Here is a 24,035-nt window from a genome sequence, read left to right as displayed (position 1 = left end):
CTAGGATTAAAATAGATTATGTATGTCTTTAACCTCTTTCTTTCCCATTGATAAATTGGCACCCATCTTTTAAGTACCTGCTTTCCCATTACCACCTATTTTCGGCTGCTTTTTGAGGTTTTTAGCTAGCCTGTCTCTTGCTTCCTTCTTAACCTCTACCACTTAAGAGAGTTTGTTATAATCAAATTTGACCTCCTAGTCTGTGGATAATTTGCTGTTAAGTAAATGATTACCACAGGGAGCCAGTGAGGTCCTAGTAGTCTAAAACAGTTCATGTGTTCACAAAACTGACTCCCCAGCAGAGATTATGCAATAAGATAATAATTTAACTGAATAATACGATGTGCGTGTATCTTACCTCAGATACACTCATGCAAATATGAATATAATTCTGATATAGTTTGGCTCTGTGTCCCCACCCAAATCTCATCTTGAATGTGTACTCCCATAATTCCCACATGTTATGGGAGGGATCCGGTGAGAGATAATTTGCATCAAGGGGGCAGTTTCCCCCATACTGTTCTTGTGGTAGTGAATAAGTCTCATGAGATACGATGGTTTTATCAGGGGCTTCTGCTTTTGCATCCTTCTCATTTTCTTTTGCTGCTACCAAGTAAGAAGTGCCTCTTGCCTCCCACCATGATTCTGAGGCTTTCCCAGCCATGTGGAACTGTAAGTCCAGCTAAACCCCTTTCTTCCCCAGTCTCCGGTATCTTTATCAGCTGTGTGAAAACGGACTAATAGAACTTCTATGCAGAAATATATTATAAAATGTTAACTTCTTAACATAAGATCCTACTTACAAGGGTCTATGGAGGTACTTCAGGAGATCCAAGCCTTTTTAGAATCTATGTGTAAACTTCTGTGTATGTTTTTTGGAGGAAAAGTACATAAATTTCAAATTTTCAAAAATCAGGTTTTCAAAAGGGTTTATTGATTTCTGAAAACAGGTAAAGATCTGCTTTTATAAAGAGCAAATGGATAGATATAGGAGAAGATGCTTGACTTGATGAATAACAGAAAGGACATATAGAAAATGAACTGAACATAAGCAGGTATTTTATTGAAGATATACTATTTTAAACAACATTTAAACATGGAATGATTGGCATTAAACTGCAAAATAAGTAATTTGTTATCTTATTTTAAAATGGTTATTATCAGAGATTTTCCTTTTATTAAACAGTTGTTATTCATTAATTCCACAAATATTTATCAGGCTTCTATTATGTGTGAGGCACTGAGCTGGGCATGGCTGTAAAGGAACCATCTAGGAAGTAATTAGGCAATCATTTCTGAACCTGTTTCAGAAAAGTAAATCAGTGTTGGGTTTATCAGTGTTTAACATTGATAGTCCTCTCACTTCTTGAAGAAATTGTTTTTTTTAACCTAACTACTTGTAGTGTGTAAAAATGAATCTATATTTTTGAGGAAAAAGTGTTTGAAATGTCCAGCAGCAAGACTGATATTAGTTGTATAATATATGCAGTTAAACATTCTTATGGTAAAAATATGTCCATTGTTTAGTGGTTGTCAGAAAATAAAATTCCTGCAAAATTAAAATTAAGAATTTAGGAAGAATATCTAAAGACCTTTTAAAAATAGATCAGTGTATTTGATATTTCAAGTAGGTTTATGACATCAGGCTCATTTATAAATTTATATAAAATCACAACACTTAATCCACTCGTGCACAATGACAGATAATGGGAGTCATGTTTTTAAGGAGTCTTGAAAAGGCCTCTAACACGATGAGTTTAAATAGTAATTCTCCTACCTACCTGTCTCAAACTTCGCTATAGTGCAGTCAGTAGTAGTCAGCAGACCACTTGTCTGGGGGTATTGAAGTTAGGCCTTCTTACACTCGCTCTTATACAGAGTTCATGTATTTGGCAGACATTCAGTGGTCGACATCTCTAACCTCAATACAATTTCTGGTGACTAAGGAGGGGAAGTTGTTTGAGCTGACTGATATTTTGGGGTCCAAAATTACATAGGGCTAAAGGAATAAAGTTTCTTACATGGTTTTTAAAATAATAGTGATTCTGGAAGTGGAGTTTCACAATTATTTTAAGCAGTGGAAATGAGGGAGCATGCATCACTTAGCTAAGTTGATTACTTTAATAAACAATACTCATTTAATAAAAAATACTCATTTAAGTATGACTTACTGTCATACCTTATTTATATCTGTTTGTTGTAACATTTATTCACATAGTATTCATTCATATTACTGAGTGCCTGCCTTGTGCCAGGCACTGCTCTAGGTGCCAAAATAGAGCTGTGAACAAAACAGACAAAATAGACAAAAATCTTTCCTCATAAACTTTACATTCTAATGTGAGAGAAGCTGTCTTGCAATTCTAAATACCTAACTTATAAAAATAAAACAAATGGTGATTCATTTCTTGGCTGCTCAAAATTGAACGTGGTCTTGTCTGTTACAAAATATATAGGTTCATTGATCTTCAATTCATTAGAATGTAGATAGCTTGTGACAAAAAAAAATCTACAAGAAAATATATGGCATACTATATTATTATTCTGTTTTCTAATTTTATCTATGATTATAGATAACTAAAGGAAGAAATCTTAAATTTCTCTAATATCTGGACAGACATATACCATGCAGTGGAAGTAGTTGATTGCCCTTAGTTTCCCTTAACAATTTAATATTTAGAATGTTTGGTAGGTAGTTCTATTAATCATTTTTAGAAAGTCATCTTGGTTGAAGTTTTTCCCCACTATTTTTGATAACAAGGTTCTTGCATAATCCAATCACATACTTCTTAATGCATAATATTCATTAGCTGCTTTAACTTGCATTACGATTATCCAGTTAGTATCTTGTGCATTGATACTCTTTTTAATGAAAAGAATAGTTCTGAACCATAAAAAATATTCTTAGTTACACCCAAAATAATTGATTTCAAACTTTGAAGGCGGAGTGTAGGACAAAGGCATAGTTTTAATAAACTGCCAAAAAATAGTTTGGTCATCATTCCATTCTCAAAGGTAAAAGTAGAGGAAAGAGAAAAGCATTTCAGATGGAATAACATTGAATAAAATGACTTCATTACTTTATTTTCTATACCATATTTACAACACTATATATTCTGTATTGCGGTTACTCTTTTATTAAGACATGTTGTGAGTTTTTAGTTCAGGGAGTGGCTCGAGGTGTGAATCACAGTTACAAATGTTATGGGTGAATTGTGTTTCCCCCACCCCTCACCCATTTCATATATTTTAAGTCCCAATTCCCAGTACCTCAGAATGTGACTGTATTTGGAGATAAGGCCATTAACGAGGTAATTAAGACTAAAATGAGGTCACATGGGTAGGCCCTAATCCAGTCCTACTGGAGTCCTTATAAGAAAAGGAGATTAGGACACAGACACACAGAGGGAAGACCATGTGAAGACACAGGGAGGAGATGGCCATCTGCAAACCAAGTTGAGAGACCTCCCAAGAAGCCAACCCTGCCAACTCCTTGATCTTGAACTTCCAGCCCCCAAGACTTTGAGAAAATACATTTCTATTGGTTAAGCACCCAGTCTGTGGTACTTTGTTATAGCAGCCTTAGCAAATAAATACAATTAATGTTTTAAAAAAGAATTTGTGACTAGTTTCAGGATTGCATATTTTTTAATTTAAAATAAATTGGCACGAAAAATGTACCCATTTTTGTCATATTTTGCACTTTTGTTGAACTTTATTTTGCCCTTGGGGTTTTTGGGCTAGCAATATGTATTTTCTTCATAGTCACAGGGTAGTTTTTCTGAAGATCCTCTTACTCTGTTACTTGATGATTTGTTGAAGTTCTTTTGAATATTTTCTGGTTTTCTTCAAAGGTAAAACGATATTTGAAGTTTAGACCAGTTAGATTATATTACAACATTAAACATGTTTTGGACTTTTTGTCATCACCACCTCCTGAATCTTCAGCAGCTAGTAAAATCAAGGAAAGCAATATTATTAGGAGTTAGTGGATATATAGTGTTTTTATTCTAATACTCCCATGATAGTAGTGTCAATTTTATAGACTAGTCAGTCATTTTAACCTAGCAAGTACTATGGATTTGACCATGTAAAAACTTGAATTCATATTCAGAGTTGGTCCATTCAAAAAATAGAATCTGGGTTGGGTGCAGTGGCTCCTGCCTGTAATCCCAGCACTTTGGGAGGCCGAGGCGGGCGGATCCCTTGAGGTTAGGAGTGCGAGACCAGCCTGGTCAATATGGTGAAACCCTGTCTCTACTAAAAATATAAAAATTAGCTGAGTGTGGTGGCATGCACCTGTAATCCCAGCTACTCAGGAGGCTGAGGTGGGAGGATTGCTTGAATCTGGGAGGCAGAGATTGCAATGAACTGAGATCAAGCCATTGCACTCCAGTCTGGGCGACAGAGTGAGTGAGACTCCGTCTCAAAAAAATAAATGAATAAAAAATAGAATCTGATAAATGGTTGGCCAGTTAACATCTTAGTTTCTCACTGAGACAATGCAATCTGGAAATCTGAGCTTGATCCACAAAGCTCCATGCCTGGCAATACAAAATAATGATCTTAGTCCACAAAGAATTCTCTATGTAGTAGAAAAAAACTCCGAAGTAAATTTTTATGCAAATAAAGTATAGAGCCATATCCAATGTCAGGGGTCACTTAAAGGACCTGATCATCTCTTCATAATAAAGTTGAGATAAAGGTTAAATGCAATAGTACTAAGAAATACCCTCACTTTTCACTTGCTGGGTAAAAATCACTTATCTTTTTGAAATGCAAGTCATATCTTACTTTAAATCTCTTGAATGACACATGAACATTTTTAGCCCAGCTTTCAAGGCAATACAGTATCTGGCAGCTACCTGCACTACCAGCTTCATATGTACTTTGCACTCTTTGCTCTCTAGACTCCAGCCATATCAGCTTAAAAATTTTTCAATTGCACCAAGCTTATTCCTACTCCAAGCCTTTGTACGTATTTTCTTACTTTTCCTCCCCATGCCTGTTTTCAGGAAAGCCTTCTCCATGCCCCATATACACACAAGTGCCTTCTTTGAGATCATTAATTGTGCATTGGTTCACAATGTTTAGTTCCTCCACCAAATGGTAAATTGTTCAAGATAAAGGATCCCATCTTTCCCCAGGGCCTGCCTAACATAGGGCTTTCTAGAGATAAGACGTCTGAGTCACATAAGTGAATGGATATCAAGGAGTCAGAAACTCCTGTTTTTATTCTGTTGAAGGACATCCTTAACTTTGTTAAGAAAAGTATTTTCTCCTATGAATTATTTAAAATTTCACTAAATGCAGTAGAACTACCTAAAAGGAACATGTCAGGGCCTTTCCACATAGAGATGATTTCTTTGTTAAGCAGTAACAATTGCTTACAAAACCTTTAGAGTGATTAACTTTCAAGACAGAAATTAGCATTCCACTTTCAAGATGATGTTTTGGCTATTTGATGAACTAATAGTTAATCGTAAGCATTTTAAGAATCCAAAAACAACATTAAACTTGACAAAGTGGCTTTAGGAATAGAAATTTCATGCCAGAAAAAAATGGCACAGGAATCTCATGCCAGAAAAACATCTCCCAATGTGGAGACATTTGGGAGACAGGCAATTTCAACCTTACTCTACATGTAGGGCTTCCTTAAGCTGAAGATCTATAAAACCACCTCATTACATGGAGAAGAATATTAAAGTCAGCGAGGTTAAGCAAGTTGCTCAAAGTCTCACAGCTAATGTGTAATGTTGGGACAAAAAGTTTTTTCTCACCTAACCCTAATCCCACAGATTCTGTAGTTTTCATATTATTCCTAAACACCCAGTGTTCTGTAGAGGAGCCACCTTCTAGAAGGATGAAGAAGCCTAGCTCCAACCTCTACTTCAGCTGGACCAGTCAGTTCTATCTGGAGTTATACATAAGATGTTGTTTCTGGTGGGGCTTGAGGGGTGGGGGTGGGGGGGGGAACCTGAAAACCAGTAGTCAACCTCTTAAAATTATCAGTCTGCACCAGTAAAGCAGGTTTTCTGTTTGTAGTGACTCTTTATGCCTTTGTCACGTGCCACTAAGCTCAGCCTAGCTTCTGGCTAAACTACAGGGAGCAAAAACAGCCCATCTAACCTTTTTCGGCTCCTTCTTCTTGCTTTTTTGCCTCCTCTTCAATGACCTTCATCTTTGCATCATACTCATCAGCTAGAGATTTCCATTCTACTCTGTTATTCTGAAGACCACTCAGCATAGGTGTGATTTCTTTGTGAAACCGTGAGAACTCCTAAAGAGAATTTTAGGTCAGAAACTACATAAATCATACAGTTAATTTTCAGGATCTTTCAGATGCAGAGAATGAGCTGTAAGGAATTGTTACAGCACTCAGAGCTGCTAGGATAAGTTTAACCCCAGGCCTGTGAAGTTTGGGGAAGAGACAGGTGATGTCTTTCCTGCCTGCCTAACGAAGTGTTCAATTTGCTCACATCTGAGTTCTCTCCTTTTATTCCAGCCCTTAGGGTAAAACCTCAAACTGCTTTGGAGAAACAATGACACCCCTGATGGCTTTCCATATGGGTGACTTTTAAATTTTGGTGACAGTTTGAAAGAAAAATTTTCATCCAAATGTTTATATATTTAATTCAAATAATTTGCTTACTTACCTTATATACAAAAGTACAAACAAAATCAATAAATCCAACTTGAAGTTTAGGTAGTTCATCTCTCTTGTTTCTGTCCATCATAGGCTAGAAAGAGAAATAAATCCTTTTAAGACAGGTTTCTAAGATGTAGTGAACAAAACAAACTGATTTGTCCTGATAACTTTTGTTTTTGTTTTTGTTTTTGAGACAGAGTCTTACTCTGTCTCCAAACTGGAGTGCAGTGGCACGATCTCAGCTCACTACAACCTTTGCTTCCCAGGTTCAGGCGATTCTCCTGTCTCAGCCTGCCGAGTAGCTGGGACTACAGGCACGTACCACCATGGCCAGCTAATTTTGTATTTTTAGTAGAAACGGGGTTTCACCATGTTGGCCAGGATGGTCTCAATCTCTTGACCTCATGATCCGCCCACCTCGGCCTCCCAAAGTGCTGGGATTACAGGCATGAGCCACCAAGCCCGGCCTGTCCTGATAACTTTTAATAAGTAATGCATTTTTATGTCAAGGTCTTACAATGGGTTGTTGCTGCAATACTGTTCTCTCCAGATCTCCTTGTTCCCAAAATTCATTTGCAACCATAAGTGCTACCTGCAAATGAGAAAGGCTTGGTTCACTAAATCCACTTATGAATAGAGAACTTGAATTATATTAGTACAAGTGACATTTAAGGATCAAGTTTACAGTCAGTGCTTGAGGCGCTATCAAACCATATGCTCTTAAGTTTTAAAAAGAGGTCATTTACAGATTATATTGAAATGGGAAAGGGGAGCTTTTTCTTCCTACTTCAGTGTTCTAGGCTTATTCTGGGAGTATCTATCTCCCATTTACTATTGCCGCCACTTCTCACCAATGAAAAGGAGAAATAGGAGGATTAAATATTATGCTTTAAGTTCTAATGCTTCCCAAGTTCTTCTTTGTCCTGTTAGCATCTAGTATATATCTGTGAATGCACATGTGACATACACCCATTAGTATGTAGCTTTACCTAATTACAGTGTGAGGATATTCCAGCATTAATTTATATCACTAAAAAAAAAATTTATCAAGTTCATTGAACACCTGCTAGCTGCCTTTACATTGGCATGATCCAGGCTTGCCAAGAGGAATATGGCATGATCTTTTTCTTTAAAATGTTCACAGTCTAGTGAAGACAGTCATGTATACAATGTGGTTAAGTGCTATAACAGTAATAGTGTAAGTGCTATGGGCCAGGGAGAAGGGAGTAAAGATAAGTTTCATGAAGGAAGGAGGTAGCATTTATGTTGTATTGTCAAGAATAAGAGTAGTTTTCCAGGAAAAGAAGAGGGGAAGAATATTTGCAGAGATAAAATGGAACGTACAAAGCTTCCGTGAGTACAGTGTGAAGCAATGACATGGGAGAAGGTGATGGGAAATGATTCTGGGAGTGTGAGTTAAGGACAGGCAGTGACAGTCCATGTAAATTTTGCCGGGAAGCTTGAATTTGATTCTCTAGGCCATTGCTCTTTACTCCTGGAGCCTAGGGTTCCTCTGAAGTGCTCTAGGACCCAAGAAGGTGGAGGCCAAGAGAGATGAAAGCTAAAGTAGCTTTGCTTTTTTCTCTTTTATAAAGTGATCTTTGGGCAAGTTTTGTTGGGAGAAAACAGACTTTACTTCTTTGGAGAAAAAAAAGTTGGAAACCTCTGGCAATGGGGAGTATGAGGCTTTTAAGGAGTAGAATGGCTGAGTTGAGCTCTGTGTAGAGACATGGCAGCAAGTCAGAGGATGAGTTGTGGAGTTGATGTGAGGATCTATTAGGAGGCTGCCACCACAGTTCTGATAAAAGTCTGAACTGAGGTACTAGCAAGGGTGACAGAAATGATTTTGAAATGAGGGAGATAAGCTCAAGCAAGACCTCAGGTTTCTAGCTTAGGTGACCACATCAATAAAGAACAGAGGAAGAAGAGCAGGCATGTCGAGGTGGAAGGAGAAGAAAGTGTTTAGCTTTGGACTTGATGGTGACGGAGTTCAGGACACCCTGCCCCAAAATATTTTAAGATGATGGAATTTGAGGAAACGAAAGCAGCAGGAAGATCAGTCTCACCTTCTCCCCACCTTCTCCCCTGAAGTAGGTCATAAAACCAGGTAAGGATTTTCTGACCTTCCCCTGAAGCAGATAATAAGACCTTCATTCAAGAGGTGCCCTCCCTATTCCTGGAGGAAAGGAGCCAGAGACACAAAGATGCCAAGAAGAATCTGAACAAATTGTCCTTGCTAAGCTGCCCCGTGATTAGATCATACCCTCTTTGTTGAATTCAATTTCTCCGTGACTATCTACTTCATCCAACCTAGCATAAAATATACAAGTTTAACTGTTCCTTAGGGTCTTTGTTTTCTTAGGAAGGCTCCTGTATTACATGTAAAACAAATAAATGTGTATGCTTTTCTCTTGTTAATCTGTCTTTTGTTATAGGGGCCTCAGTCATGAACCTAGGATGGGTGAGAAATAGGTATTTTTTCTCCCCTACAATGAGTTCCAATTATTCTATCTTTTTAAAAAGATACAACCCACTTTAACAGTTAAACCCATTTAATTCTGGACTCTCTTCTGCTTAGGGGTTTCCCTAGAAATTATTGGAGGAAAAAGAGATTTTTATCATCCAATTAGTAAGAAAGCAAGTGGTAGACTAGTGCCTCCCCAAGGTGGGGGAAAAACTTCTGTGGAAAGCAACCTTAGACATCATGTCACAGCCAGTGCCGCCTTATAATTCACAGCACATTGAAGAATAGTCTGTGGGAGCAAAAACACCCTTGATAGAGGAAAACACTAACGATGCATCCTGATCTTGTTCTGACATCTCATTGATACAGTTTGGCTATGTCCCCACACAAATCTCATCTTGAATTGTAGTTCCCATAATTCGCAATTCATGGGAAGGACCCAGTGGGAGGGACCCAGTGGGAGGTGATTGAATCATGGGGGCAAATCTTTCCCTTGCTGTTCTAGTGATATTAAGTAAGTCTCACAAGATCTGATGGTTTTATAAAGGGGAGTTCCCCTGCATACGCTATCTCTTACCTGCCACCACATAAGACATCCCTTTGCTCTTCCTTCATCTTCCACCATGATTGTGAGGCCTTCCCAGCCATGTGGAACTGTGAGTACATTAAAACTCTTTCCTTTATAAATTACCAGTCTTGGGTATGTCTATTAGCAGCAGCATGAGAACAGGCTAATACACTCCTCTATTTAAAAACTCAGACATTTCTTGGATAATTTTATATAAATTGTTTACAGTGTTTCAGTGTTAAAGAATTCTTTCAAGAAAGCATTTTCCTTCCAAAGTTCCTTCTCTTTGCCTTATTCCAGGGCCTAATCAAATTGCCTACTGTCTCACTAATGTTTATAATTTTTCAGAATTCTGAGGTTGCCTAAGATTTTTAGGTAGACATTTACATGGGACCTAGGCAGTACCTGACAGTGTGACAGAAAAGAAAACTTAACTAGACTCACCTGACTTTGTACTTCCCAGGGCTTGGTGATAGCAGACAAGTCACATGCAGTCATCATCATTGCCCTTAGGAAGAAAACAAAAAATTTTAAACTAGAAATAAGTACAAAATAAGTTATTTTTATTAAAAAACAGGAGAGAAATACAATTTTAACTACCTACATGATAATCTCTTTTTTGGTTGGATCAACAGTTACATATTTGATGGCTTCTTCCTCCGTTTGCATTTGTTCACAGGCATCAACAATTTTTTGAAACATGGTTCTCTTCCTAGAAAAGATACAGCTGTGAGCAACAATTTTAGCATATGAAAACAGAGAAAAAAAATACCTTAAATACATGCTTTTCAGATTTCATGTTCCCACTTTGCATTGTCATGTCCACATAGCAAAGTCTACAGGGCCAGAAGATAAGAGAGCAGAGAATGGTGGTATAACTTTGGCTCAGAAACGGCTTAAGGCAGAAAAAGCACAAACCATAAAGAGGGGGAAAAAAAAAAAAAACAGGTAACTGGGAATACATTACAACGAAAAAGTTACATATAAGGCCGGGTGCAGTGGCTCACATCTGTAATCCCAGCACCTTGGGAGACCAAGGTGGGAGGATTGCTTGAAGCCGGGAGTTTTAAACCAGCCTGGGCAATAAAGCAAGACCCTGTCTCTTTAAAAATGAAAGTAAATTTAAAAATTACATATGATAAAAGAGACCATAACCTAAAAATAAAGACCCCAAACTGTGAGAAGATACCACAACAAATAGCCAACAAAAAGTTGGAACCCAAAACACATGGATATTCAGCTGGTCTCAGTGCTTATCAAGAAACTACAAATTTGAACAATAAGCTATTATCTCACATTGATTATATTAGCAAAATAAATTTCAAATGTGCTGAGTTCAAGAGTACTTCAGATACGGTATTTTTCTCTTCTTTTTTCTTTCTTTTTTTTTTTGAAACAGAGTCTTGCTCTCCCACTCAGGCTGGAGTGGAGTGGCTTGATCCTAGCTCACTGGAGCCTTGAACTCCTAGGCTTAAGGGATCCTCCCACTTCAGCCTCCCAAGTAGCTGGGACTACAGGCATGCTCCACCATGCCTGGCTAATTTTTTAATTTTTTTGTAGAGACAGGGTGTTGCTATGTTGCCCAGGCTGGTCTCAAATTCCTGGCCTCAAATGATCCTCCTGCCTTGGCCTCCCAAAGTGCTGAGATTACAGGCATGAGCCACCTCACTTGGCTGGAACTCTTGTACACGTGGGTGGGAGTGCTAACTGGCACAACTCAGGAGTGCAGTTTTGTAATGTAGCATGAATTGAAGACATGCAAACCCTATAGCATTCTCACTTTTACATTTCTTAGAGAAACTCCCATATATATACAGGGACATACAAGGCAGCATTGTAGGTAATGATGAAAAAATAGAAACAATTAAAATGTCTATGAATAGAAGAGTGGGTAAATTATGAATATTCAAGGGTTGAATATTCAGTTAAAATGGATGCATTGGAGCTCCATTTATTATCAATGATAAGTCTTTGAAACACAATGTTGCATGAATAAAGCAAGTTGCAGAAAGGTATGTACAGACAGTACACTTAATGGACAATTTGAAAACAACAGGTCGGGCAAGGTGGCTTACGCCTGTAATCCCAACATTTTGGGAGGCCAAGGTGGGTAGATCACGAGGTCAGGAGATCGAGACCATCCTGGCCAACATGGTGAAACCCCGTCTCTAGTAAAATACAAAAAAAAAAAAAATTAGCCAGGCGTGGTGGCACGTGCCTGTAGTCCCAGCTACTTAGGAGGCTGAGGCAGGAGAATCACTTGAACCCGGGAGGCAGAGGTTACAGTAAGCCGAGATTGCGCCACTGCAATCCAGCCTGGTGACAGAGTGAGACTCCATCTCAAAAAAACCAAGAAACCAAACAAACACACAACAATACCATATAAAAACGTGGATGGAAATGGTGAATACACATCAACGTCAGATGGTGATATCTTTGTGGAAGAAGGGAAGGGGTTTTTCATAGTGGAGTAGGTGTGGAATGCCTCAATTGCATCACTAGTTTTTTTCTCCTTATAAAGCAAAATCTGAGGCAAATATGGCAAAATTTAGCATTTGTTATATCTGGGCTATGGATATTTGGATATCCATTTTATTCTTCTTAGTATTTGTCTTCACGTTGAACTATTTAATAATTAAATATTCAGGCCCAGTGCAATGGCTCACGCCTGTAATCCCAGCACTTTGGGAGGGCAAGGTGGGCAAATCACTTGAGGTCAGGAGTTTGAGACCAGCCTGGCCAACATGGTGAAACCCATCTCTACTAAAAATACAAAAATTAGCCAGACATGGTGGTGGGAGCCTGAAGTCCCAGCTACTCAAGAGGCTGAGGCAGGAGAATTGCTGGAACCTGGGAGGCCGAGGTTGCAGTGACCCAAGGTGGTGCCACTGCACTCCAGCCCAGGTGACAGAGTGAGACCTGTATAATAATATATATAATAATAATTATTATTATTATTTAATGAAGAAGGATCAGAAAGGCATAATTTGACAATGCCCAAGCCACTGAATATTTGGATCCTATAACTAGTTCATCTTGTTCTAATCTGTTTTCACCAAGCAACTTTATAGTTCACTTATGAGAAAATGTGGAGATACTGAGTATCTGGTCTCCTTGGCAATATTACTGTTGCAAATAGGCTGGCTCTCTGCTATGTATGACTCAGTTTTGTAAGTTTGGTTAATGTGTGTCAATGCCACCAAAATTTTTCAGCTCCCAGACTTTGACAGAATTAAATTTCTGAGCCCGAAACATTAAAATACCAGATTCTGGACCATAGAGAATTCATCTAGACAAAAAGCCACCTTGAGAGGTCTCTTGGCTTCACTCTTTTGGCAAGGCACAAACTTGGCTGCATATTCTTCAATTCAAACTTCTTCGGCTAGCAACCTACTTAATATTAGGAGCTTATGTTTTTAAAATGTGTTCCTGGATGTCTAGTAAGTTTACCGGCAGGCATCTGTCTTGAAGATACTCTACTTGGTAATCCAAAAGGAAAGCAAATGTGTGTGTGTGTGTGTCTGTGCATGTGTGTTTGAATAAATGCCTTTTAACATTAATGCAACAGATAATTTATGGAAGGCAAAACCACACAGAGTATAGGGCATTCCACTGTGCAGAGTTATGTACTTACTTGAAATATAAAGCCAGGTCAGTTGCTATTATTGCGACCTCGAACAAATGAATAACTGTTTCAAACTGCCGCTTATTTAGGTTCTGGAAGATGTTTAAACTCTGTAAGGTGAAAATTCACAATAAAATGCAATCAATAATTTGCTTCTGATTGAACAAACGAAACTATGCTTAACAAGAAGAAAAATCTAAAAGCCTTTCAACACTTTTTTGTTTGGTTGGTTTTTTGTTTTCCTGGTTTTTTTTTTTTTTTTGGTTTGCTTTTAGTTTTTATCTCATGGACTAAGTAAACCCCTCTACAGTACTTTGAGTAAGATAATTTAATTTAAACTATAAAAATAGATACTGTTAGCCAATATTCATGTCATCAGTATTTAAGTTTTTAGAGTAAATAAATGTTTTCTTCTAGGACCATTAAAATAAATAACAATAGATTTAAAATGTGCTTGTATTAATTGAGGAGCTTTAATAAAGAATTTCTGGGAGAAGTCCAACTGTCAGACATGTTACTTTATCTACCAGGTAATTTTAGAGTGATCATAGAAACCATTGGTCTTTCAGAAATTACAAATTACACTCATACTCATGTATATGTGGGAAAAAATAATGAAATCCTTCCATGTTATCCTTAAAATATTTTCATGCAATTCTATTTTACCAAGACTTAACTAGACCTTTCTTCAAAGAGTTTCTCTTTACCTCTCTTCACATATGGATCAGCTTCATTTCTTAGTGTTCTAGAAAATGAGAATTAGACCGAGCATGGTGGCTCATGTTTGTAATCCCAGCACTTTGGAAGGCTGAGGTGGGTAGATGGCTTGAGCTCAGGAGTTCAAGACCAGCCTGGGCAACATGGTAAGACTCCTGTCTCTACTAAAATTACAAAAATAGCTGGGTGTGGTGGTGTGTGTCTGGGGTCCCACCTATTCAGGAGGCCAAGGTGGAAGGATTGCTTAACCCTGGGAACTGGAGGTTGCAGTGAGCTGAGACTGTGCCACTGCACTCCAGCTTGGGTGACAGAGCGAGACCCTATTTCAAAAAACAAGACAGAAAGAAAATGAGAATATAAAGCTGGGGGTGGTTTCTTAAAGCCCAGTTATTCCAAATAGACCATTTTAGTCATACAGGCCAAATGACAGATATATAGTGATTTTGCCAAATTAATTTGACAGTTACAAGATAAGGAAACATTCCACTGGAAAGAAAGAGGAGATAGTCTATCAATCTATATAAAGAGAGAAGTACCATAATGCCAAAAACAATACTGGCCTGAACACCAAATAATAACAGTAAACACTTCCTTAGTGCTTGCTACCTACCAGGCTCTAAGTGCTTTGTGAATATTCTTAATCTCTTCACAACAGACCCCAGCACAGAGAGGTGAAGTAACTTGCCCGAGGTTAAACAGCTAGAATGTGGCAGAACTGGTGTCTAAACCAGTGCAGCATGGTTCCAGAGTTTGTGCTCCTAATCTCTGCACCACACTACATTACCGCTCAACAGGGAACCCAGGTTCATTTCCTGGCTTCCCCACTTTGGCAGTCGTATAATCCTAGAGACTTAACATCCGTGAGCATTTGTTTTCCATATAGGCATAATAACAGCTGCCCTGCCTAACTGCCTAGCACTTAGTCTATGCTCAGTTAATATCTGTGGAATGCTGAATCAAATGAAATGACAACTGGGAATGCATTTTAAAACTGTAAATTGCTGTTAAAATGTATTGTTGTATCATTATTATTATTATGTAAAGTCGTGAGGCTAGCTCCAGGTAAAAATAGAATTGCAAACCTAACACCAAATATGGCTATCAGTCATTTCAGAAGATTGAAATATTAGAAAGCAATAATTGGACAAGAACTCAAGTTTTAGACACTACACTGTGCCTTATATAACTCTTCACTTAAGTCATCTTTTTATAACATTTTCTAGGACAAGAAAAGTGGTGTTTTACAAAGCATACATAAGTAATAAAAAAATTGTGATTTGTTTTGTCAACATAATGAGTTCACCATAGCAACTAAACTTTTAAAATAGCTAGAATGAAACAATGGATGTGGACCAGTTTAAATTACAATAAACAAAAAGATTATCTGGATCAAAATCAATGTTTTTGTTTTTGTTTTTGTTTTGAGATGGAGTCTCACTCTGTCACCCAGGCTAGAGTGCAGTGCCACAATCTCGGCTCACTGTAGCCTCTGCCTCCTCGGTTCAAGCAATTTTCCTGCTTCAGCCTCCCGAATAGCTGGGATTACAGGCACCCACCACCACGCCCAGCTAATTTTTGTATTTTTTAGTAGAGATGGGTTTTCACCATGTTGGCCAGGCTGGTCTCAAACTCCTGATCTCAAGGGATCCGCGCATCTCGGCCTCCCAAAGTGCTGGGATTACAGGCGTGAGCCACCGTGCGCAGCCCGAAAATCAATTTCTTACTTGGGACATTTCACAGAAGCCTATTGGACATATCAGTCCAGAATCTCTGAACCAAATCTGGATACAGGTTCTTTTCAACCTGGTCTGGATTACCAGGGAGGGGAAAAGTAAGTGGGGCCATTTTGATCCCACTTAACCTGCCCCTGATTTTGGAACAATGATGGTCTTCCCTTTGGACTTGGGGTGATCCAGTGGCATACTGACATCAGGGAATCACTTTATTTGTTCACTGATGAACTCATTGCTATGTTCCCAAAGTAATGTTTATTATGTGACTCAGGTACATGCTTGGCAAATTAATAATAGTTAAAGCCAACCTTGATTGCTATACTAGGAAAAAAAGTAGGGGAGGGGGGGAATGTGTGAAAATGCATTAAACTTTTAGACAAGTTAACATTTATAGCACATTAAATCATTTTAACAAGCAAAACAGACTGCTGAATTCAAAGAAATAATTCCTTGGGACGGAGACTTCCTCGTCTCTACCAAGTGTCAGATTGTGCAGAGTATATAATCTACAACCAACCAAATAAATCAAATTTATTATGCACCAGTTGTTTTAGTGCATATTGCTTAATTTGTAAACCTGGACACTTGTTGCTATTTAATAAATGTGAAAGAAAAAGCTATATATAAAGAAATACATAGAAACATATGTGACAAATACTGTTTATTATACCTTTTTCTAATCCAAAATAATAAAACAGCTGTATTAAAGTTGACAGATTATCAAAAATTCTCTTACTTTTCAAAATGAGTCAAAACTGGATTTTTAAAAATTGATATAATGAAGCAAAAGGGTTTATAGTCACCATTTCAGCACCGCTTCCTTTGTATATAGCACTACGTATCTGCATTTCATTCATATCTTTTTCTTCTCACTCATTTTCATTTTTATCTAAAAACGTGTACAAGGCTCCTAATTGAAAAACTCTTTCTTAATTCTACATTCTTTTAGATTTTCTCTGTTCTCCCTTTCACACCTGAGGTTCTTGAAAGAAGAGCTTCTAATTGACTTATTAAGTTGCGGATATAGATTCATATAAAAGATCCCATTCCTGTTTTTGTGTTAGTTGCTAGAAAGCACTTGGCCAAATTTGTGGCCTATGTCTGATAAACGTTTTGGCCAAATTTGTGGCCCATGTCTGATAAATACAATAAGGTACATTTATGTACCTTATGATATATATTTTGGGTATGTATGGCCTCTACTATGCTTCATCTCATTTTTATTTTTCTATTAGTCCTCATTTTCTTTAGTATTGTATATATTCTTCGAAGCTCCATCAAATCCTCTTTGGAACAAAGTGGGACATACACACGCACACACACATGCACACACACACACATGCACACAAGTTGGTTTTTTTTTTGTTGCTTAGTAAGTAAACACAGACTCAATGATCCTTTAATTAGAGCAAGAGGTCTCAAGATGTGCCCAGCACACAGGAGAAGCAAGGAAGTCTTTTCAAGACCTACTTTGACAACTCAAAACAACAGTGGAAGAGAAGTTGATGGAGAAGTTATGCTGATGTACATTTGTATTGACTTCTGATATTCAATCTCCTAGACCAAAGAGATTGCCATAGGTAACAAGAAGTGAAGGAGGGAAGGCAGACAGCAATGAGCAGATCCCAAATAGAGGGCCTGGAGCTTCACGGGCTTCACTCAATATGAGCTTTACCAACTTCCAGAAAACAAAATCAAAGAGGTGTTGATATGGCTGTGTGTCCCCACCCAAATCTCATCTTGAATTGTAATCCCCAGGTGTTGAGGGAGGAACCTGGAAGGAGGTGATTGGATCATGAGGGCAGTTCCCCCACGCTGTTCTTGTGATAGTGAGAGAGTTCTCACAAGAGCTGATGGTTTTAAGTGTGCCACTTCCTCGCTCTTTCTCACACACTATTGCCTGCCACCATGTAAGACATGCCTTGCTTCCCCTTACCCTTCAGCCATGATTGTAAGTTTCCTGAGGCCTCCCCAGCAGTGCAGAACTGTGAGTCCATTAAACCTGTTATCTTTATAAATTACCCAGTCTCAGGTAGTATCTGTATAGCAGTGTGAAAACTGACTAATACAGGTGTGTTCCTTAGAATTGGTGAGAAAAGGTTTGAGCAACAAATTGGAAGCTGAGGATTTCCCCAGCTCATTCCTGCCCTTTCTCCACGGTACTCAGCAGATAGTTGGCTCCATTCAGGGATGAGTAATTTTCAGAGGGGAATAAGTGCAAAACCTATGTGTAAAATGACCACAAGAACACAAAATAATCCATAGAGCCAGTGCAATTCCAACCAGAATACCAACAAGTTTGTGTATGTGTGTTGGTAAATTGACAAATCAATTATAAAATTTATATGAAGATGTAAGTCAAGTACTGGACTCAATTAAAAGTTGAATTAAAATAAACAGTAGTGGAAATTACAGAGCAAAATGTAATTTTATAAATATCAATAATGGTAAATAAAAAAATTAATACCACATAAAACAGATATGTGGGAAAAAGTATACCAATTCCTTCATATTTCGTAGAAGGGAATTAGTAGATACTGTAAAGTTAACACATATAGCTTAAAAATGTCAAACATCTAAATGCTCAGCTACAGCTTTTTGTAATTTTTTGTAGTCATTTGTTACTCATTTTAGAGGGCTCTTTAAGAGCTGACATTTCTTGTGATAAAGACACCATTATGTGAAGTTCTGCAATTTCTTCCATTTCAAAAACATTTCTTCTGTTAAATTCAAATAAAGTCAAATGCAATACCTTTTATTTAAGATAAAGAGATTCTACTTAGTAATGAAAAAGAATGAATTGGCTGGGCACAGTGGCTCACACCTGTAATCCCAGTGCTTTGGAAGGCCAAGGAGAGAGGATTGCTTCAGCCCAGGACTTCAAGACCAGCCTAGGCAACATAGCAAGAATGCATTTCTACGAAAAATACAAAAATTTAGCCAGGTATAGAGATTCATGTCTGTTGTCCCAGCTACTTGAGAGGCAGAGGTAAGAGGATTGCTTGAGCCCAGGAGGTTGAGGCTGCAGAGAGCTTTGACTGTGCCACAGCACTCCAGTCTGGGCAATAGCGCAAGACCCCATCTCTAAAAAATAGAATGAATCATGGATATACACAACATGAATAATCTAAAAATTATTATTCTGCATGAAAGAAACCCAACGCAAGAGTGTGATTGATTGCATAATTATTCTAGTATTGTGCTAATTGTATGATTGCACTTATATAAAATCTAGAAAATGCAAACTAATCCATAGCAACTGAAAACATTTCAATGGTTGCCACCTAGGGCTGGGAGTGAGGAGTGGGATGTGCTGTGAAGGGGCATGATATGAACAATTACTTGGGTGATACAAGTGTTCTGCATCTTGATTGTGGTGCTGATTTCCCAGGTATATAAATAGTCAAAAACTCATGGAATTGGGCACTCTAGAGATGCAGTTTAGGCTAGGTGTGGTGACTCACGCCTGTAATCCCAGCACTTTGGGAGGCCAAGGTGGGTGGATCACCTGGGGTCAGGGGGTTCGAGAGCAGCCTGGCCAACATGGCAAAACTTTGCCTCTACTAAAAATACAAAAATTAACCGGTAATGGTGGTGCATGCCTGTAATCCCAGCTACTTGGGAGGCTGAGGTGCGAGAACCTCTTGAACCCAGGAGGCAGAGGTTGCAGTGAGTCGAGATCACGCTGCTGCACTCCAGCCTGGGCAACAGGGTGAGACTCCGTCTCAAAAATAAAATAAGAGATGCAGGTTATTGTACATATACTTCAATGAAGTCTATTAAAAACCAATTCTGACTTTAAAAAAATAGCTTGGGTAGTGGGATCACATTTTTCAAAAGTCCCTTCTCTCCATACTTCCTGTATATATCCACAGGGTGACTGCAATGAGGTTTATTAGATGTTAATGAAATATTGATTTCTGGATGGTAGGATTTGAAGCAATTTAAAAAATATTTGGCTTTGATGTTTTTCCTATTGTTTGAATTTTTATAATGGGCCTGTGTAACTTTTGCAACTATTAATGAATATTGAAGACATATGTAAGTTAGTAAGATTCCATTTGTTTTTGAGCATTGTGTTGAAGACATTATGTGGAGACAGGTGCACCAGACGAGAAAGGAGACCTACTTCCCAGCCCCTGGCCACGGGCCCTGACTTGCTCAGCTGCTTTCATTTGCTCACAGAAAGAGTCTATTTTATTTTCCCTGACTATTAAAATGGCAATAGAAATATGAATTCTGCATAGCACACCCCAAACAGGTAGAAATGGCTTTAATTCATTCAGATTGTGGCTCTCGAGTTAGCTGAGGCCAGGGAAAGTACAGGCCGTTCTAATCTTCAGTGTGGTGCCTATGACGCCCACAAGAGAATATTGCCAACGTGTTCTTGCTTTGCTAGTGGCAGTACACAAGGTATTTGATTTCTCCTTCACATTTCTATGTGTAAAATGGGGCAGACTGATGGGGTTAGTATGAAAAAGCATAAATAAAATTATCATACACTTTGGAAAGAGATGTTCTGAATAATAACAGGATTTTGTTATTTGTGCTGAGCAATATATTTTGTCATTTCTATAGTATATTCTAGTATTAAAATTTATACTCATGCAAATTCGGCTAACAAAGTTTCCACCCATTCATTCAGGTTAAAGCATTGATTTCTGTCTGGTTTAGAGTATAGGCAGTTCTGTTCCTCAAAGCAGTGGATCCATCTCTGCTGGGATAGAAGGACATTGCAGTTCAAAGCCTTATAATATGCAAAACAAAATGTCTGAGTAATGCCCACAAATGCTGAAATTACTGAATAAATCCCAAGGATTTCCCTTATTTAAAAAAACTAAAATTTTTAGTGTGTATATTTTCTTTAGACAGTGAAAAAAAATAGAAGGACTACTTTGTCTCCCCAAAATGTAAAAAGAATATCTGATAGTTAACAGTCTTTTTGTGTGTGTGTCCAAGTTGACTGCTCATAAACAGGCTGTGTGTGACTGCATTGCCTAGCGACTCTATTGACAAGGCTTTAAAAGTCTGCAATTAGCAGATTGAATGGTATTACAGAGAGGTCCTTGAAAAGATGGTATAGATTACTGAGATGCAATATTCCTCTTTAGAAAGAATAATAAGTCTTTATATAGCCATCAAAGCCAGTTCAGACTGCAAAGTAAATAACATTAAAATACTTCAGATGGAAAACTGTAACTCTACTCTAAACTGCAAAATCCCAGAAGGAAAAACATTTAAGATACTAGGAGCCTTCCAGTGTTAAGCATTTAGATATTTGGCTGCTGTTTTAAAACTGTATTTTGTTTTAGTAGGTAACTGTATGATTATGTGATACATGACATTTGACACTACCTCACTGTGGTATCATATAAACAGTGAGATTTACAGAAAATTCTTACTCAGAAACCGAAGATTGTCCCAACCAGCAAAACAAAGACTTTCAACAAATTAGGTAATAACAATTTACTCTTACATTCCTGAGTTACTTTCAGTTCTGCTGCTTCTTTTAATTCTCATAGAACAGATGTTACCTATGCTGTGAATTCTGCTGCAGGGAGAGATTCTGTCTGCATATCAGAATTAAAAGCGTTCTGGTTCACAATGCAGATTTCCAGGCCCAAATTCCAGAAAATCTGGTCAGTAAGTAGAGAATGGGGCCCGGGATCTGTGTCTTAACAGCCTGCCTGCCCCTTCCCTGTTAAATGAATGAGTCTGAAAGAGTTGGTCCAGGTACCCATTTCTGAGAATCACCATCTGGACTCATACAAGGTTAGCGCTTTGCCAAGAGCATTGCAGAATTAGAAATGCCACAGCAGGTTTGGGATGGCAATGGTGTTGGGTGCTGTGTCAATCACAGATTGTTAAAACAATGCAAGCAGTTTTCTTGTTTTTCCATTTGTCTGCCCAGTTGCTCTGCCTTATGAGATTTTCCTGCTTGGCTTATGAGGACCATCTTGGATTTTCATTACCTAGAAGAATTTAGTATTCTCTCTAAACTTGGATATCTTTCTGTATATTCTCCCTGAGCTTTTAATAGAAGATTATTATTAAAACTGAGAAAAGCCCACTCTCCAGAGGGCTCATGTATCCTAATGAGCGTGTGATTCTAAACAAGTTCACTGCTTGTGACAAAACAGTGCTCCCCTCAATCTAATGACTCACCTTAATCATTTTTGGTTTGGAACATTCTTAAGAAAGTGTAATGAGACAACATCCACAACTTTCCACATGCCCATATATCCCTTCAATAAAATTGATCAAGGGAAGAAGAATGACTACCCTCTCTGGAAGATTAGTAGTACAGAACATGTGCAATTCACAATGAATTCAAAGGGCTCAGAGCCGCTCCTGCAGAAAGCCATCTCTGATCCCACCCTCTTTGCCCCTTTCTGCTGCCACAGTCTTCACACAAATGTGGTTTCTCCCTTTGAAACTCTCAGAGCATGGTTCAGTGCCTCTCTGATGGTGGCTAAGTCATGCCTACCTCCATGATATAGTTTGGATCTGTGTCCCCACCCAAACCCCATGTTCAGTTGTAATCCCCAATGTTGGAAGTGGGTCCTGGTGGGAGGTGATTGGATCTTGAGAGCGGTGTTTCATATGAATGGTTTAGCCCCATCCTCCTCGGTCACAAGACTGAGTGAGTTCTCATGAGATCTGGTTGTTTAAAAGTGTGTGGTACCTCCCCGCCACCTCTCTTCCTTCTGCTCTGGCCATGTGAAGTGCTTGCTCTCCCTTCAGCTTCCACCATGATGCTAGGCTCCCTGAGGACTGCCCAGAGGTTAATGCTGCCATGCTTCCTGTACAGCCTGCAGAACCGTGAGCGAATTAAACCTCTTTTCTTTATAATTACCCAGTCTCAGGTATTTCTTCATAGCAATGCAAGAATGTGTGAATGCACTCCACTATGAAAGCTTGACTTTCTTAAAGGCATAGACCATGCCCTACAGCATATGCCCCATGAATGAATAAGAAAATCAGTGACCACGTTACCTCCTTTCCCCTTTACATTTATATATGCTTGGGGTGCACAGAGCCCTTTTGCATCCACCGTAAGCTTTTTCTTCTTTCCCTACAGACCCACAGAGATTCTGTGACTTTCCATGGCTCTCTTCACCTGTCTCAGCTACTTCCAACTTGGTTGTTCAAAAACTGTTTCAATATGGCAGTTTCTATCAATTGACTTCAATAAGGGTATACACTATCAACTGCTATAACTCAAGGCCACCCTTTTTCCAGGCATTTTGATCCAGAACTTGTGTTTAACTGTCCTAAAGAGAGGTTTACGTACCTCATCCTGCAACAGAGTCTTACTGTACTCCAGGTGGTGCCTCTCCAAAATAGAAGAACCATGAAGTCTTGCTAATGGAGACGTGGATCTAGAAGGAAAACAATATGCCATGATTCTAGCTGTTTAAAAATTACACATAGGTTCCTATAATACAGAATCTTTATTGTTTCAGGATTTTTCTTAATGTCTGTCTTCTCCCTCCCCACTCAATTATCTAAGTGGTCAAAAATAACATATTGGAAAAGATTTTCTAGATTTAGAAGATGAGAATATGCTCTTTTGGAAAAAGAAAAAACCCTAATTTGTTGAATGCATAAATGATTGAATTGTTTAAATTAAGGAGTTCAGCTCCATGTATCTAAATTCTTTAAGTTCCCTGGGGCTTATGGCGGTGGACTATGACTTATAAAACGTATGGCAAACATGTGGAAGCCCATAGATTATCTGCATAGAACCAAGATGAAAAGCACTATAAGGTAACACTTCTCTCCTCCCCCAAGACAGTGACATAAATGTAAGCTTAGAGTTCCCATTTATTAACAATTAGATCACAGTTTGATATAAGTAGGGGTCCCAGTCTTTTGTACCCTGTTTTTCTTCAGTGCCTTCAGGGTAAAAGAGGCTGACATCAAAGGTCTAGAGATTATGTGAAACCTGCCTAGTAGGCACTTTCTCTAGTGGGTTCCGCATATGTAATTTCATTTGATTCTCATAACAATCTTTGAGAGGTCAATACTTTATCCATCTCACAGCTAAGAAACTGAATCTCAAATAGATTAAATGACTTGTCCAAGATCCCCCAATCAGGAAGTAGTTGGTCCTCACAAACCCCAGACTCCAAAGACTGTTCTGTCTACAACACTTCACTACTTCTGGAGAGGGGTAGGTCATGTGTCAGAAATGAGAATGAAGTGTGGCTGAGGCAGATAGACCATCTTAAAACCCATTATCAAGAAGCTGGGCTGGCCACGAGCAATGCTGGTGA

At 38.4% G+C, this 24,035-nt stretch overlaps 1 protein-coding gene across 3 annotated transcripts in view; it reads right to left on the bottom strand.

Moving 5' to 3' along the window:
• Positions 1 to 3,629: 3,629 nt before the first annotated feature.
• Positions 3,630 to 24,035, bottom strand: part of PDE6C (phosphodiesterase 6C) — a 50,188-nt gene continuing 29,782 nt past the window's right edge. Inside the window, exons 15-22 of one of the 3 annotated variants that reach the window (XM_005565975.5) lie at positions 23,051 to 23,138; positions 13,316 to 13,416; positions 10,286 to 10,393; positions 10,126 to 10,189; positions 7,167 to 7,241; positions 6,657 to 6,740; positions 6,130 to 6,280; positions 3,630 to 3,951 (exon numbers count right to left, since the gene is read on the bottom strand). In XM_005565975.5, coding sequence (XP_005566032.3) covers positions 3,893 to 3,951; positions 6,130 to 6,280; positions 6,657 to 6,740; positions 7,167 to 7,241; positions 10,126 to 10,189; positions 10,286 to 10,393; positions 13,316 to 13,416; positions 23,051 to 23,138 — 730 coding nt within the window. In that variant the 3' untranslated portion in view covers positions 3,630 to 3,892. Of the gene's footprint in view, positions 3,952 to 6,129; positions 6,281 to 6,656; positions 6,741 to 7,166; positions 7,242 to 10,125; positions 10,190 to 10,285; positions 10,394 to 13,315; positions 13,417 to 20,231; positions 20,474 to 23,050; positions 23,139 to 24,035 lie in introns of those variants that run through there. The other 2 variants (XM_074002223.1, XM_074002224.1) reach the window with 2 other exon arrangements.

This window comes from Macaca fascicularis, chromosome 9 (genome assembly GCF_037993035.2).
Source record: "Macaca fascicularis isolate 582-1 chromosome 9, T2T-MFA8v1.1".
In the NCBI taxonomy this organism is placed as follows: Eukaryota; Metazoa; Chordata; class Mammalia; order Primates; family Cercopithecidae; genus Macaca; species Macaca fascicularis.
Note: the sequence above shows the minus strand (reverse complement) of the source record. Positions and strands in the feature narration are given on the sequence as shown.